At 38.1% G+C, this 13,339-nt stretch overlaps 1 protein-coding gene across 1 annotated transcript in view; it reads left to right on the top strand.

Annotated features, from left to right (window-relative positions):
- Positions 1–13,339, top strand: part of GUF1 (GTP binding elongation factor GUF1) — an 839,924-nt gene that overhangs the window by 336,408 nt on the left and 490,177 nt on the right. The window contains exon 9 of the mRNA XM_044061397.1: positions 1,679–1,818. Coding sequence (XP_043917332.1) covers positions 1,679–1,818 — 140 coding nt within the window. The remainder of the gene's footprint in view (positions 1–1,678; positions 1,819–13,339) is intronic.

The following is a 13,339-nucleotide window of genomic DNA, read 5'->3' as shown; positions in this document are numbered from 1 at the left end:
GCCTTAACCTGGAATGTGACATTAATAGAACTTGCTGGACGGACAGATTTGTCTCCCAAAGGTTACCACACCTTTGGAAGAGGCTCCCACTTCATGTCAAGCAGAGCACCTCATTGTCCATCTTCAAACGCATTCTGGACGATTGAATGTGTAACCATAAATTCACCCCAAGCGTTACACCTATGTCCCTCTTCAACAATGGTGATAGGTGCTGATCCTGGAAACAATGGTAAAACTTGGCTAGGCTTGTAAGGACCCAAGGGTCATTAGCCTAGTAACCTCCTGTGATCCTATTAAGGACATTATTTTTAGACAATTGCCTATTGTCATCATATCTTGGATTGCCAGTAAAGGTGATATGGACCCCTCCATCTATTATTTTAAAGGAAAGTTATTTAAAAAAAAGTCTAGAATTTTTGGGAACCTCAGTGAAGGCAATGCAACTACTATTTATTTATTTAAATGTAGACAGTGCAATCAGTAATATAATTCCTAAAATAGAAAGAGTTAGGAGCAATGGGAGGTTTAACTGCAATACTTCTTTTTACACCTGTGCTAGATGGGTTGGGTACTTGGGTACCAACTTACCTGTGGATATTGTCTTTCTAGACTTGGCCATGGCACACGATTCCTAACCTCATGTGACAATTGTTCTGACTCTAATGGCTTGGGGAACTAGACTTTATATTGCAAAGTGGATAAATGCTTTGCTGATAAATTGTGAATCCCGTGTTAGGATTGAAAACAGTCTTTCCAGCTGTTTTATAGTGGGAAAGGGAGTGGCACATGGTTTATCGCTTGAGACATTTTTTCAGTGGTTTTATGGCCCCTATTTCTAAGTCTGAAACACTGTGATTAATGTTGTTTGCTAATGATACTAAAGTCATTGCTTTTGTCTCCTCAGAAGAGGAACAGTAGCAACTGCAAGTGTATTTTGATAAACTCTGTGTTTGGACTGATGGTAAAATGTAACCGTAATATGTCACATTTTACATCCGAGTCTCTTCAGTAAATACTGTTCATATATCTTTAATGACATGCTGATACCTTGTACTGAATTGGGGAGATATATTATTTAATAAAGTGACATTTTATAATAATGCATATCTTACAATCAGGAGGTGTTTTGCAGTGTAAAATCAGTTATGGGCACTTTGACTTCTAACCATAATGATGTCTTAGTCCCTCTTTTTTAAGTCTATGATTAAAATGAAAACAGATCATTAGTATCATTATTTTACAGTTGTGCTTCTTCAGTACAGTAGTTAAATAAGCTGTTGAAATTCGATATTTCAGAATTATAAAGTGAACCCGAGAAAAATATATGTCATTCAGATAGTAGCAAGTACTGTGTATGGCTACAAACTGTCCAACAAGCTTAGCTTTCCCAGTAGTACACTAAAAGCTTAAACAATATGGATTCTTGTTGTTAGTATTGGACTGTCACCGAGTAGTCTGCCAAATTTAGTTTCTGTGGCTTTGGATTGAGTTTGTTAGCCAGGCATTTCACACACTATTTTTCAAAGCATTGTGACTGCTTTTATCATTATTAAACTATGCAGCTTACTGAAAAGACCTATAGATAGATGCTTTTCTGAAATAGTCAGTATACAAAATTCTTAAAAAATGTGGAATATTTTACAGTGGTGCCACTGACCTTGTCTATTTATTCAATCAGGTATGCGGGACAAGTGGGCTATCTTATAGCTGGAATGAAAGCAGTGAAGGAAGCTCAGATAGGTGACACACTGCATTTACAAGAGCAGCCTGTCAAGCCTTTGCCTGGGTTCAAACCAGCAAAACCCATGGTATTTGCAGGTAAGAAAGGCTTTAACAAATTTAGGTGTGTGCGCCTTTTGTAGTAACATATTTAGTATGATTGGGCATGTCGAGAACAAATGAAAATTTTTGAAATTTCCAGCATAGCTCTGGGGTTTTATAACCTGTTTCGGTTACCATGATGAAGTTGTTTATCTCTCAGACAAAAGGTACAGGGTACATACCCCTCAACTGTACAGATTTTCGAAGAATGTCTAGATTTTGTACTCATATTTCCTCGTAATATTTGCAATTATTCTGGATTTTTTTTGGCAAATCAGTGAGGAATGAATTCTTTAAATGACATTCATTTGAGTTTCAGACTTCATATCCTTCAGAAAAATGCACGGTAATACAAGACCTTTTATTCTGTCAACTTTCTGAGTTCATAAGAGCAATATTTAAAAGCTGTCCCTATTTTTGAGGCTTTGCCCTTCCCCATTATTTTTGGCTTTGTCCAGATTTTTTGTGCTAAGAGGTTGAGAGCTATGACAGAGTTTGACTCTTACCTATGATGAGAAATTGGCTAGGCATAAAATGGCCTGCAGGGGCAGCTAGCCTAGTACTTACCTATGAACGTAAGTCCAGGATCATTGTAATTTTTTTATTGCATATGCCTTTTGTTGCAAAACAGGTGAAATACACAATTTAATATATGTTAACATGCATGCATTTATTCTTCTGTAACAGTTCACTGTTGCTGATGTGATGTCTGTGGGCCAGTATATTGTAATCAATGGTGATGGCACAAATTGTGTATTATACAATGCCTCCCCTAAAACGTGCACGCTGATTGGCCAGCCCAACCAGCGTGCCCGTTGTAAATCCTTCAATATACTAACGGAAAAAGGTCCGGTCGCCCGGACTTTTTCCGTTAGTATAAAATACTGTCTCGCTATGTTAAAAGAGTTTAACATAGCGACACAGGTTTAAAAAAAGCAACGGAGATCTCCGTTGCTTTTTTTAAAGCTGTCTCGCTATGTTAAACTCCTTTAACATAGCGAGACAGTGTAAAAAGCAACGGAGATCTTGCGATCTCCGTTGCTTTTTTTTTTAAAGCTGTCTCGCTATAGTAAATGGGTTTAACATAGCGAGACAGCTTTAAAATAAGCAACGGAGATATCCGTTGCTTATTTTAAAGCTGTCTCGCTATGTTAAACCCATTTAACATAGCAAGACAATAAAAAAGCAACGGAGATCTTGTGTTCTCCGTTGCTTTTGCCCACAGCTCTGATGTACTGCGCAAGCGCGCAGTACATCAGAACTGCCGCAGAATACCAGACAGCTGCGGAAGGGCAGTAAACAGGCATTATACAATGCCATTATTTAAGAAAAGTAATAGTTTCTTTTCTTAAATAATGTCATTGTATAATAGCAATAACCCACTTCTGGGTGTCGGTAATGCTAAATTTACCCACGGTTGGCTTTGTTTGGTCCCCCGGCCGACGCCCTCGGGACCAAACCACGCCAACCGTGGGTAAATTTAGCATTACCCACACCCAGGCATGGGTTATTGCTATAGTATTTACCCACAGGAAGCACAAGTGGATACATGGCTAATAGTTCACCCCACAATAACTTGCAGAAAAATAGCAAAAACAGTGGACTCCAAAACACTCGAAGCCGATGTAATCCACAAATAGCACACTTTATTCACAAACAATTCCTGTGGTTGAGCGCTTTCATCTGTGACAATACAGATTTCTTCAGAACCAATTCCTTACAGCAGTACATTCTATTTATACAAGATTTGGCGCCAAAAAACCAATTAAGTCTTAAAACAGCAATGTTCCCTTGGAACCAACACACAATATGGTACTAAATAAAATGCATACTGAAATATTGTATACCTATTTCAATGTAGAAGTATTTACTTCTACATTGAAATAGGTATACAATATTTCAGTATGCATTTTATTTAGTACCATATTGTGTGTTGGTTCCAAGGGAACATTGCTGTTTTAAGACTTAATTGGTTTTTACCAAATCTTGTATAAATAGAATGTACTGCTGTAAGGAATTGGTTCTGAAGAAATCTGTATTGTCACAGATGAAAGCGCTCAACCACAGGAATTGTTTGTGAATAAAGTGTGCTATTTGTGGATTACATCGACCGATGTTTTGGAGTCCACTGTTTTTGCTATTTTTTGCAAGTTGTTGCTGTTCTACCTTTTTTGTCTTTACGAGTTGTCCGATGGCAGAAGAGGGTTCTCCGAACACTTTATTGAAGCCGGACACTTACACGGAACTTCGTGAGGAGGTAACGTCGCTAAAGGATGACGTCAACAGGCTACTCGACATGGTTAACAAGCTTACAGCAGTTGTCATGGAGAGCGGAGGTTCCGCTCATGTCAAGAAGCAAGTTAACATAAACACTGCTCCAGGTTGGAACGATAGCCACAGCGAGGACGTAGTAAGGGCTAAATTTATAGTTCTTGACGATGGGGCGAACTGTAGCTATTCTAGCGACATCCCCAATGGCCAGGGAGAAGCGCCAGCAGCGGACAGTAACCAACGCATAGACTTAGTGACTAATGCAGTAAATTTATCCTTAGAGGAGGACTTCACCTTTGATTTCAGCATGGTCAACCTGAATGCTGATAATGAGAGACTGGGTGCTCGACCTAAAAAGCACAACGAGAATCTTAGGACTTATTCTACAGTGGGCAACAAAACTATCCACTGTAGCAAAGGTATTGCTGTTAATAATGATGTATTATTAAGTCCTAAAAGTATACATAATAGAAGAACGAATACTAAATCTAATGATACTGGACTGTATAACATGTTTAATAATTTTGTATCAGATGATTTTGATTTTGTGAACAAGCATAATTTTAAGGGGCAATTCAATGGAACGCCTGAAAACATTAATTTCAGTAAAAGTAAAAAAGATGACATTAAATCTAGAATTTACTTATTGGGCAAGAAATTGGTACAGTTAAAATGTGTTAAGATGGACATAGCTTATTTTGAAAAATGTATTTTCTTAAAAATAGTCCCTAAAGGACTGAGATTTTTTAAATTGCCATTAGGTATTCAGATAGATGGTAGTGTAATAACTGATTTTAATCAAATGTTTGATGATTTTGGACAGACTTACATGAAGTACCTTATAAAACATAATGAACAGAAAGCTAAATTACTTTTAGAGGAGGTGTACAATTTGAACGAATCTATCATACAGGACGAACTGTTTGAAAAATGGTACGACTGTTATTCTAGCCAGTTCAACCAGGCTACAGTTAAAGTCAAAAATGTTTTTGAGAGGAAATTGCACAAATTAGATCGAGATATGGAATCATACAGAAATGACAGAGCATATGTATGGCCGAAACAAAACAGAGAGAATGAGGGTATGTTTGAGATAGCACATTCTAGAGGCAAAAGGAGATACACACACAAGAATGAAGAGGAAAATTTTCAAGGGGAGATTTTTCCTGCGCCAAAGAAACTACAAAGGAGATATTAGATAACCATCGCAGCCCTATTAACAAGCTAGTCACAGATGTAGGTCATTCCAAAACATTAGGGGTAGACCCCATTCAGCCACCATCTTCCATGATCAATGACATTGATGAAGTCACGCACACAGTTCCCAACAGAGGACCTAAGATTAGCAGCCATCATGGCTTTAACGTGTACAACTACACTGACCTACCTGTAACTAAAGATATCATTTCCCTTTTTAGTAAAGGAATGAAATACATACCAACGGTTAAGTTTGACGTGTTTGACATTATAAAGGAAATCAAGTTTTTTTGTAGGAGGTTGAATTTAGCTATACTATTTCATGACCACCCCAACAGTACTAGTTATGATAGGAACCACTATACCTTAGTAAAGAAAAGCACATATGTACCAACCATGAACCCACAGGTGGCCATATTTGAAAACATGGTTTGTCATGATATATATCACATATATAACGACACCAGGAACAACAAAGGGGTAGGCAATGCGTTTACAGACAATTTAACTATGGGTGAAAGAATGTGCCTGAAAGATCTCATTATCAACAACGAGATCAGAATCATGAAACCGGATAAGGGTGGTGGGGTTGTGATTTTTGACAATACCCAGTATCACAAAGAAATAAATAGTATCCTACATGATTCAGGAAACTACGAAAGGACATCCCTTAATCAGATAAACACCGGGTACAGACGCATTGATTATGCCATAGAAGAGTACTTAATTGACAAACGGATTACTACTGAATTATATGACTACGTTAAAACTGAATATCCTATCTTGTCACGAATAGTTGGAATCCCGAAGATCCATAAGAACAAAATTAATCCACCTTTTAGACCTATTATCTCCGGATCTAAGTCGAAGACATTTAAGATAGGTACTATCATTGATAAATGGACAAAACATATTCACGCCAAAGTCAACCATTTGGTTAAAGACTCATGGGACTTTTAAGCAAATTAACCATGGACGTGTGGGATGAAAATTTGACGTTCGTAACCATTGATGTCCAAGATCTCTTTTCCAGCATACCCGTGAATTCAGGACTGGAATATTTCCAGAGTAGTTTAAGAAAATATCTAGGAGGCAGCTGGGACAGAACTAATTTAATTATGGACATGATGAGTTTGGTGTTAGAACACAACTATATAGAGCACCAAGGCGAACTTTATAGACAATCTCGAGGGGTAGCCATGGGAGCATCCTGTGCCCCTATTTTCGCCAACATGGTGATGCTAGAGTGGGAAAACCAGTACATATTTTCATGTGAGTTCTACAAATATATTAAACTTTACACCAGATTCTTGGATGACGTGTTCATCATTTGGACTGGCTAACGGAGATGATCCCTACTTTTGTGGAATACCTCAACAACACCACGGACTTTTTGAGATTCACGTATCAATATGAGAAAAAGGGTATCGCATATCTTGACACGTGGATTGGCAATACAGGCACTGGATTTATTTCAAGGCTTTACAGAAAACCAACTTTCTCTAACGACTATATACATTTCACTAGCTGCCACCCCCGACATATATTCAAAAATATAGTAAAGGGCCAGTGCATCAGAGCAGCTAGGATGACATCCACTTATGAAGATATGAACAGAGAATTAGACAACATCACACAACTCTTTTTAGAAAGGGGATATCCCAAAAAGTTATTGGAAAACACAACCCTTTTTGTAAAAGCACAATGGGGATTGAAATACAAACCACTGTTAGGAAACCCCATTACTACACAGAACAACAAGAGTAACGATTGGGATAATAGAGTATGTGTAATAAGATTCAATCCGTTTGCACACATGATCATAGACATTCTAAAGAAACATTGGACTCTCATTACATCTGCGGGCACTTTAGGGAGCCTAGTGGGAACTGAGATATGTACAGTGTATAAGACAGGTAACAATATTAAAAACTTACTGGAGGGTGGAGCCAAGAAGAATGACAAAAAGAGCTTACTAGGGACTAAAAAATGTGGATGTTGTAAACAATGCAAGCACATCAACACATCTCACACCATTAGACTTGAAAACACCATGCACTCGAAGGTACATTGTACAGTAGGTAATTGTGATTCCCAACGGTTAGTTTATATAGCAACCTGTACTGCCTGCCCGGCCTTTTATATAGGCAAAACGGAGAGGAAGATGAAGAGGCGTATATATGAACACATGTACAGTATCAAAAGAGAGGACACTAAAAACGCACTATACAGACACATACAAGAAAAGGTTCAGAGCATGAATTTAGGTTTTCAATCATTGACCAAGTAGACGTCAAGGATAAAGGTGGAAACTGGAAGACATTTCTTGCATGGAAAGAAAGCAGATGGCAAATTTGCTTCGATGCCACTACACGTCCTGGCATCAATGACTTCATTAGCATAAAACCCTTGCTAGCATTGAATTAAGTACTTCTAGGTAAACACCTTCTTAGTTTTAATGTTTCTGCACTACATGCACTTTATAGAATTTTAAAACAAATAAAATTTTAAAACAAATAAAATAATTAATAGTTGACAATATTTTCTCAACATTTCCAATTGATTAATAACAACAGGTTATGTTCATTTTGTTATATGGACGATTTTAGCTATGAGGGACAAAGGGAACATACATTACTATGTTAATATGTTTGACAAGGAGTTATATCTGTTCACAGTAAGGTCTTTCGAGTTTTAGATTTCACCACAAGCATCATATTGAGTCATTATGCAATATGTGAGTGCATTGGAGGTTTATTAATTTATTGTTTTATTTTTCACTCATTTTTGAATGTGATTTTTATTATTTTTGTACGTGTTTTATTTTTGTACGTATCTTATTATTCATTACTTATGCACGTATTTTAAAATTACCAACTGGTTATATACATTTTAAATATTTTCAGTACTTCTACATTGAAATAGGTATACAATATTTCAGTATGCATTTTATTTAGTACCATATTGTGTGTTGGTTCCAAGGGAACATTGCTGTTTTAAGACTTAATTGGTTTTGGCCAAATCTTGTATAAATAGAATGTACTGCTGTAAGGAATTGGTTCTGAAGAAATCTGTATTGTCACAGATGAAAGCGCTCAACCACAGGAATTGTTTGTGAATAAAGTGTGCTATTTGTGGATTACATCGGCTTCGAGTGTTTTGGACCCCACAATAACCACCACTATCACCCAATATATATCTGTCTGTTGAGAGCAGTCTGCATATGAGAAGTGCAGTTATTTGTGTTATCCCTGCCAGTGTGTTATGTGCTGTGGTTTAAACTGTACAGCTGATAACATTTACTTACCCACTGTTTGTGCTTTTGTATTCTTAGATATTGAGACATGCATTTGTACTAGTGCAAACTCCCTCTTAACACCACAACTTCCCCTAATTTCTGTCAAGTGTACGGTGATTGTGTTGTGTGTATTGTTTGTGAGTAGCTTTCCACTTATCTCCATTGCATACACCAGTTGCTGTCCACCCCAAGCTGTATTGTGATTACAGCTCTCGGTAATTGTTAATTTATGTAAATTGTTTTGGAATCCTGCTATGACTTCTGTAGCAGGAGCCCTGTGCTACAGATCGGGGATGCCATTGTCCATTTTGTGGGGCAGGATGCTATATGGTGCCATCACTGTGCTGCACCATTTTCTTGAAATCCTGCCCCAAGTTTGACATCAAAATTGTTTTCACCTTTTACAGAGGCACACTGACCACTTTGATGAAGCATCATTAGCTTTAAAATGTGCTTTAAAATCAGCTTGAAATCTGTCACCACAACGTAGATGGTTTCTGACTCTGGTGATCTTGCTTGCATCATTTACTAGTTACCAGTTGGAGTCTAAGTGGCAGTTGAGTTAACACTGAATTGCTAACAAAAATTCCCATATGCTACCTTTCAGAAAGTAGAAGGGCATAAAGCCTCATTAAGTTTGGAGTAACTCTAATTCTGGGCATCATTCAAGAAAGTTGTTCATAAGAGGTACAGTGAAATTAAAGTGCACTGATTTGGCACTGTTTATTCTTTTGCAGAAAAGTGTTCTTTGTGGAGTCATGTTTATTACCGTTTAGTAATAATTGATCATGTTTTAGTTTTTTGTCTACAGTTTTGTGTGGTTTTTCTCTTTGAGTTGCACAAATTTTGCTAAGATGTTGACTGACTGACTGCTGTTTGGCGGACTTTCACTATTCATGGTACACATGCATTATTATGACTCTACAGTGTGTATTATGTTATGTACTCATGAATGATGAGCTTAGGTAGCAAGAGAAAGCCCTGAGTGTCCAAACACAGAGTAATGAGTTTATTCCATTACAACACACACCTTGTTTACTAATTTTGTTCTGTAGTAGTTATGGTGCCTTGAGTAAAGAGTAGGATATATGCATAGCCACTGTGCATTTCTTAGTTAAAGGACATATATTTCATATGTTTTCTGTTTTTTTTTCTACTTTAATTGTGAGTTCCAGAGGTATTATACTTGAAGAATTTAAGAGTGATACTGTAACTTAATACTGGGAATAAAAATACTGTTTTTAGATGAGGAAGTAGTTAGACTGCATTATTTTGACTAATGTGTTATGCTGCAAGCATTATTGCAATACAGTTTATTGCTTCTAACACAGATGCAGGAATAGCAAAGCAAACACCTGACTCACATCACCAGGGAACTTGTAAATGTATTTATTGTTTACTATATAGATATTTTAAATGTGTATACATTCCCTGGTGACATGAGTCAGCTTTGTGTGTTATTTACAGATGCAGGAATGCAGGGTTGGTTTACAGATGCAGGAATGCAAGGCAGTTTGAACTGCACTACAAAAGTGCTTGCATCACTGTAAAAAGGAACAGGATATTTGTGGGATTTCATGTAGAGAAAAATATTGATTAGAGGCCAGACTGATGTATTAATTGATAACTATATGTGCAGCAGTGGAAAATGGGGCAAGGTTCTAAGTAAGGCTTTGGAATGGCTGAACAAATAGAATGAAAGGTTGCAGTTGAGATACAGGTCAAACAAATGTAAAGTACTGCACTCAGGCTTATAACTGGTAATGTGAAGTATCATCTGCAGAAGTGGAACTGATGGCAGCAGAGCAGGAAGAAGGATCTGAAGTGTTTAACACACCTGGGTTGGACCACCAGGAGCCATGTGAGAGGGCTGTGACAGCAGCAGACATGGTCCTCTCAGGAGCCAAGTGAGAAAGAAGGCTGCTGCAGCATCAGACAAAATGCTGAGGTGTATTCTCTAGAATAGAGTCTAGAAGTGCAAAAAGGTAGTGATAGTCGAACATAGATAACTGTTGCAATAGCCTAAGCTATATTGGTCCTACCCCCACTGCAGCCAGCCAGCTTCACAAAACTAAGAGCTCCTTCCTTGAACTCCAACTGTCAGGAGCTGAAGCAAAGCTCCATAAAGTGCAGCTAGATTGAGAAAAGCTTCAGAGCTTTGTTAGTTCTGAAGAGAGTGTGATCTTCAAAAGTCAGGCAGACAAGTCCCTTGTTGGAGAAAGCCTTCCACAACTTTTTTGAAGAAATGTTGTGTTTTTCTGTTAAAGCTGTTGTGTTTACATAGGAAACTCAATGTGTTAGGACTGTCATTGTATTTCTAAGGGGAGCTGTTATGTAAATGCTTGTGTGAACTGTCTGAGAGGAAAATGTTTACATTTGGCAAAATTTTATTTAGTAAAGTTTTCTGTGTTTGTGCTGTACTTTTTGGGACTTGTCAGTGATTTACTTACTTGAGAATCACTTGTTCTCTACCTTACATTTTACCAACTTGTTCAGGTTCTGTTCCTCGCTTTCAGCATCTCTTTGCATAACCATGGAACAACCTCCTGTGTCCATGATGGTGCCTTCCCTGCATGCAAAAAGAAATAAAATTATAAAGGAGTCTTCAAATTTCAGGCCGGCTCCTATTCTGCCTCAGACTCTGGCAGGTGATTGCTCTGTGTCTGCTTGTGGTTTCTCAGATTGCATATCATTTTCCCTCGGTTGTCTCCATGTAGTTTTCCTGTAGCAAAGATTGGGGGATAGTCATGTAGTCTGTGGCAGTAAGGATGCCCATGGTGGGCAAGGGAGAAACACTTTTATAGGTATCAGAGGAAGGGGAAGGGTCTTCATTTGGCTGAGAAGGGGAGTTGGAGGCTGGGATCAGTGTGTCTACTTTGAGTTAGTTTTCATGGAGAGAGTGCTTAGTGGAAAAAATATCAAGTTCCTGTTTTTATTTCTGTGGTCAGGGCAGATTTACTGGGATTTGCGAGATATTGTATTATTGCTTTTTCTTTGCCTTCTGTTCCTTTAGACATTAAAAGGAAAAGGGATTATGAGGAGATTATGTCATCAGATATCCATGCTGAAGAGATTTCTTTTATAGATATTTTATACAAGAAAAAAAGAGTTTTAGTTTTTTTTCAGCGGGTTCAGACTGAGGTTACTTTGGCAAAAAATTAATCATGATTTGTCACAGTTAGTGATGCGTGCCTTCATTGAAGGTTGTGCGTCAGGGCTGGTAACTCGGCATGTAAAAATCCACTACCAAACATTAGCGGACCGGAGTTCTGCTGTGGCGACCCCTAACCGGGATAAGCCAAAAGACACAAGTGATGCCTAAATCTGCAGTTATCCCTTCTGTCTTTCCTTCCTTAGAGAACTTTTTTTTTCTCACAACTTCTACTTTACCTGATGGCTAGCTTCCTGCTTCCAAAAAGTCTGTCACGTTACATTAGGTATACCAAGACACACAGGTACGTGTTTTCTAATCCTAAAACAGACCCAGCAGGTATTTCTTTCAAAATCTGCTTCTGCTAAACTGGTTATAGTTGATAAACTAATTCCCTAGACAAGGATGGGAAAGCGTTGATTAAGTTGGGGAAGAAAATGTACTCTTCTAGTACATTAACTTTCAGAATTTTAAACTATCAAGCTCATATATTAAAAGATTTGTGCTGTATTTTGAGAACATGCAAAAGTTAACTGTATCCCTTTCTTTTTCTGAGTTAAATAATTCATTAAATGCTTCTAGAGCAGCTGTTTTTTTCCTGTGGCTAAGCTTATCTTAAAGTGTGTTAATGATGCTGCTGCTTCTGGATCAGTTTTGAGGAGACTTGCTTGGCTTCACTCACAAGGTCTTTCTGTTTACATTAAATCTGAGACTTTAAATTCTGCCTTAGATGACAAGGTTCTGTTTGGCCCCTCTGCAGCTGAGGGACTTAAGAAGTGTGATGAAGGGGAAACTGATCCAAGGAGTGACTCAAAATTTTCAGCTTTCCTTTTCAGACCAAATAGTAATTTTCCCCTCCGCCTCAACTTCCTTTTTCAGTCATTTAAACAGCAGGAACCCAGCAATCTAGATTTTAAAAAACAATGGAAGGGAGGCTCAAACATTTAAGGAAAAAACCCTAAAAGTCATGGATGGTCTTCCCAGGCAGCACAATTAACCCACCTGTTCAGCCAGGCTCTCCCCAAGTCCCACACTGGCAACCTTTCCATGTCTCTGAGACTACATCTTCCCTTGTGGCTTCACCTTATTTCAGACATCTGGGTTCTGAATGCAATCCAGGAGGGATATATTTAGCGGTGGGACTCCCTCCCTTGCTGCCCAGGGAATAATTTTTCTCGATTTCCTCCCATTTTGAACCTCATGCTGCCCCTGGGAGTCATAGAACTTGTGCCTGTCAATCTCTTAGACAAAGGTTTTTATTCAGTAATGTTTTTAGTTCACAAAACAGACGTATCATACAGGCTTGTGGTGGAGCTTTCTTTTTTAAACTTTTTACTCAAGATTCCAAAGTTCAAGGTGTTTTCTCTGCAGTACATTATAACTATGATGCCCCCCTCTAGCTTTCTTAATAAAACTGGATCTAAATGACACCAGTCACCAAATTCCTGTTTTCAAGCATTTCAGGCATTTCTTAAGATTTACTTTATCTGGCTTGCATTATCAGTTCTCTGTAGTCTGTTTACTGTACCAAGGATATTTACAAAGTACCCAGCGCCAATCACTGCTTACAGCATACAATGCCATGAGGTCTCCAGCCGCTC

The sequence above is a fragment of the Protopterus annectens genome, chromosome 2.part0 (genome assembly GCF_019279795.1).
Source record: "Protopterus annectens isolate FY-2018-M chromosome 2.part0, PAN1.0, whole genome shotgun sequence".
Classification (NCBI taxonomy): Eukaryota; Metazoa; Chordata; order Ceratodontiformes; family Protopteridae; genus Protopterus; species Protopterus annectens.
Note: the sequence above shows the minus strand (reverse complement) of the source record. Positions and strands in the feature narration are given on the sequence as shown.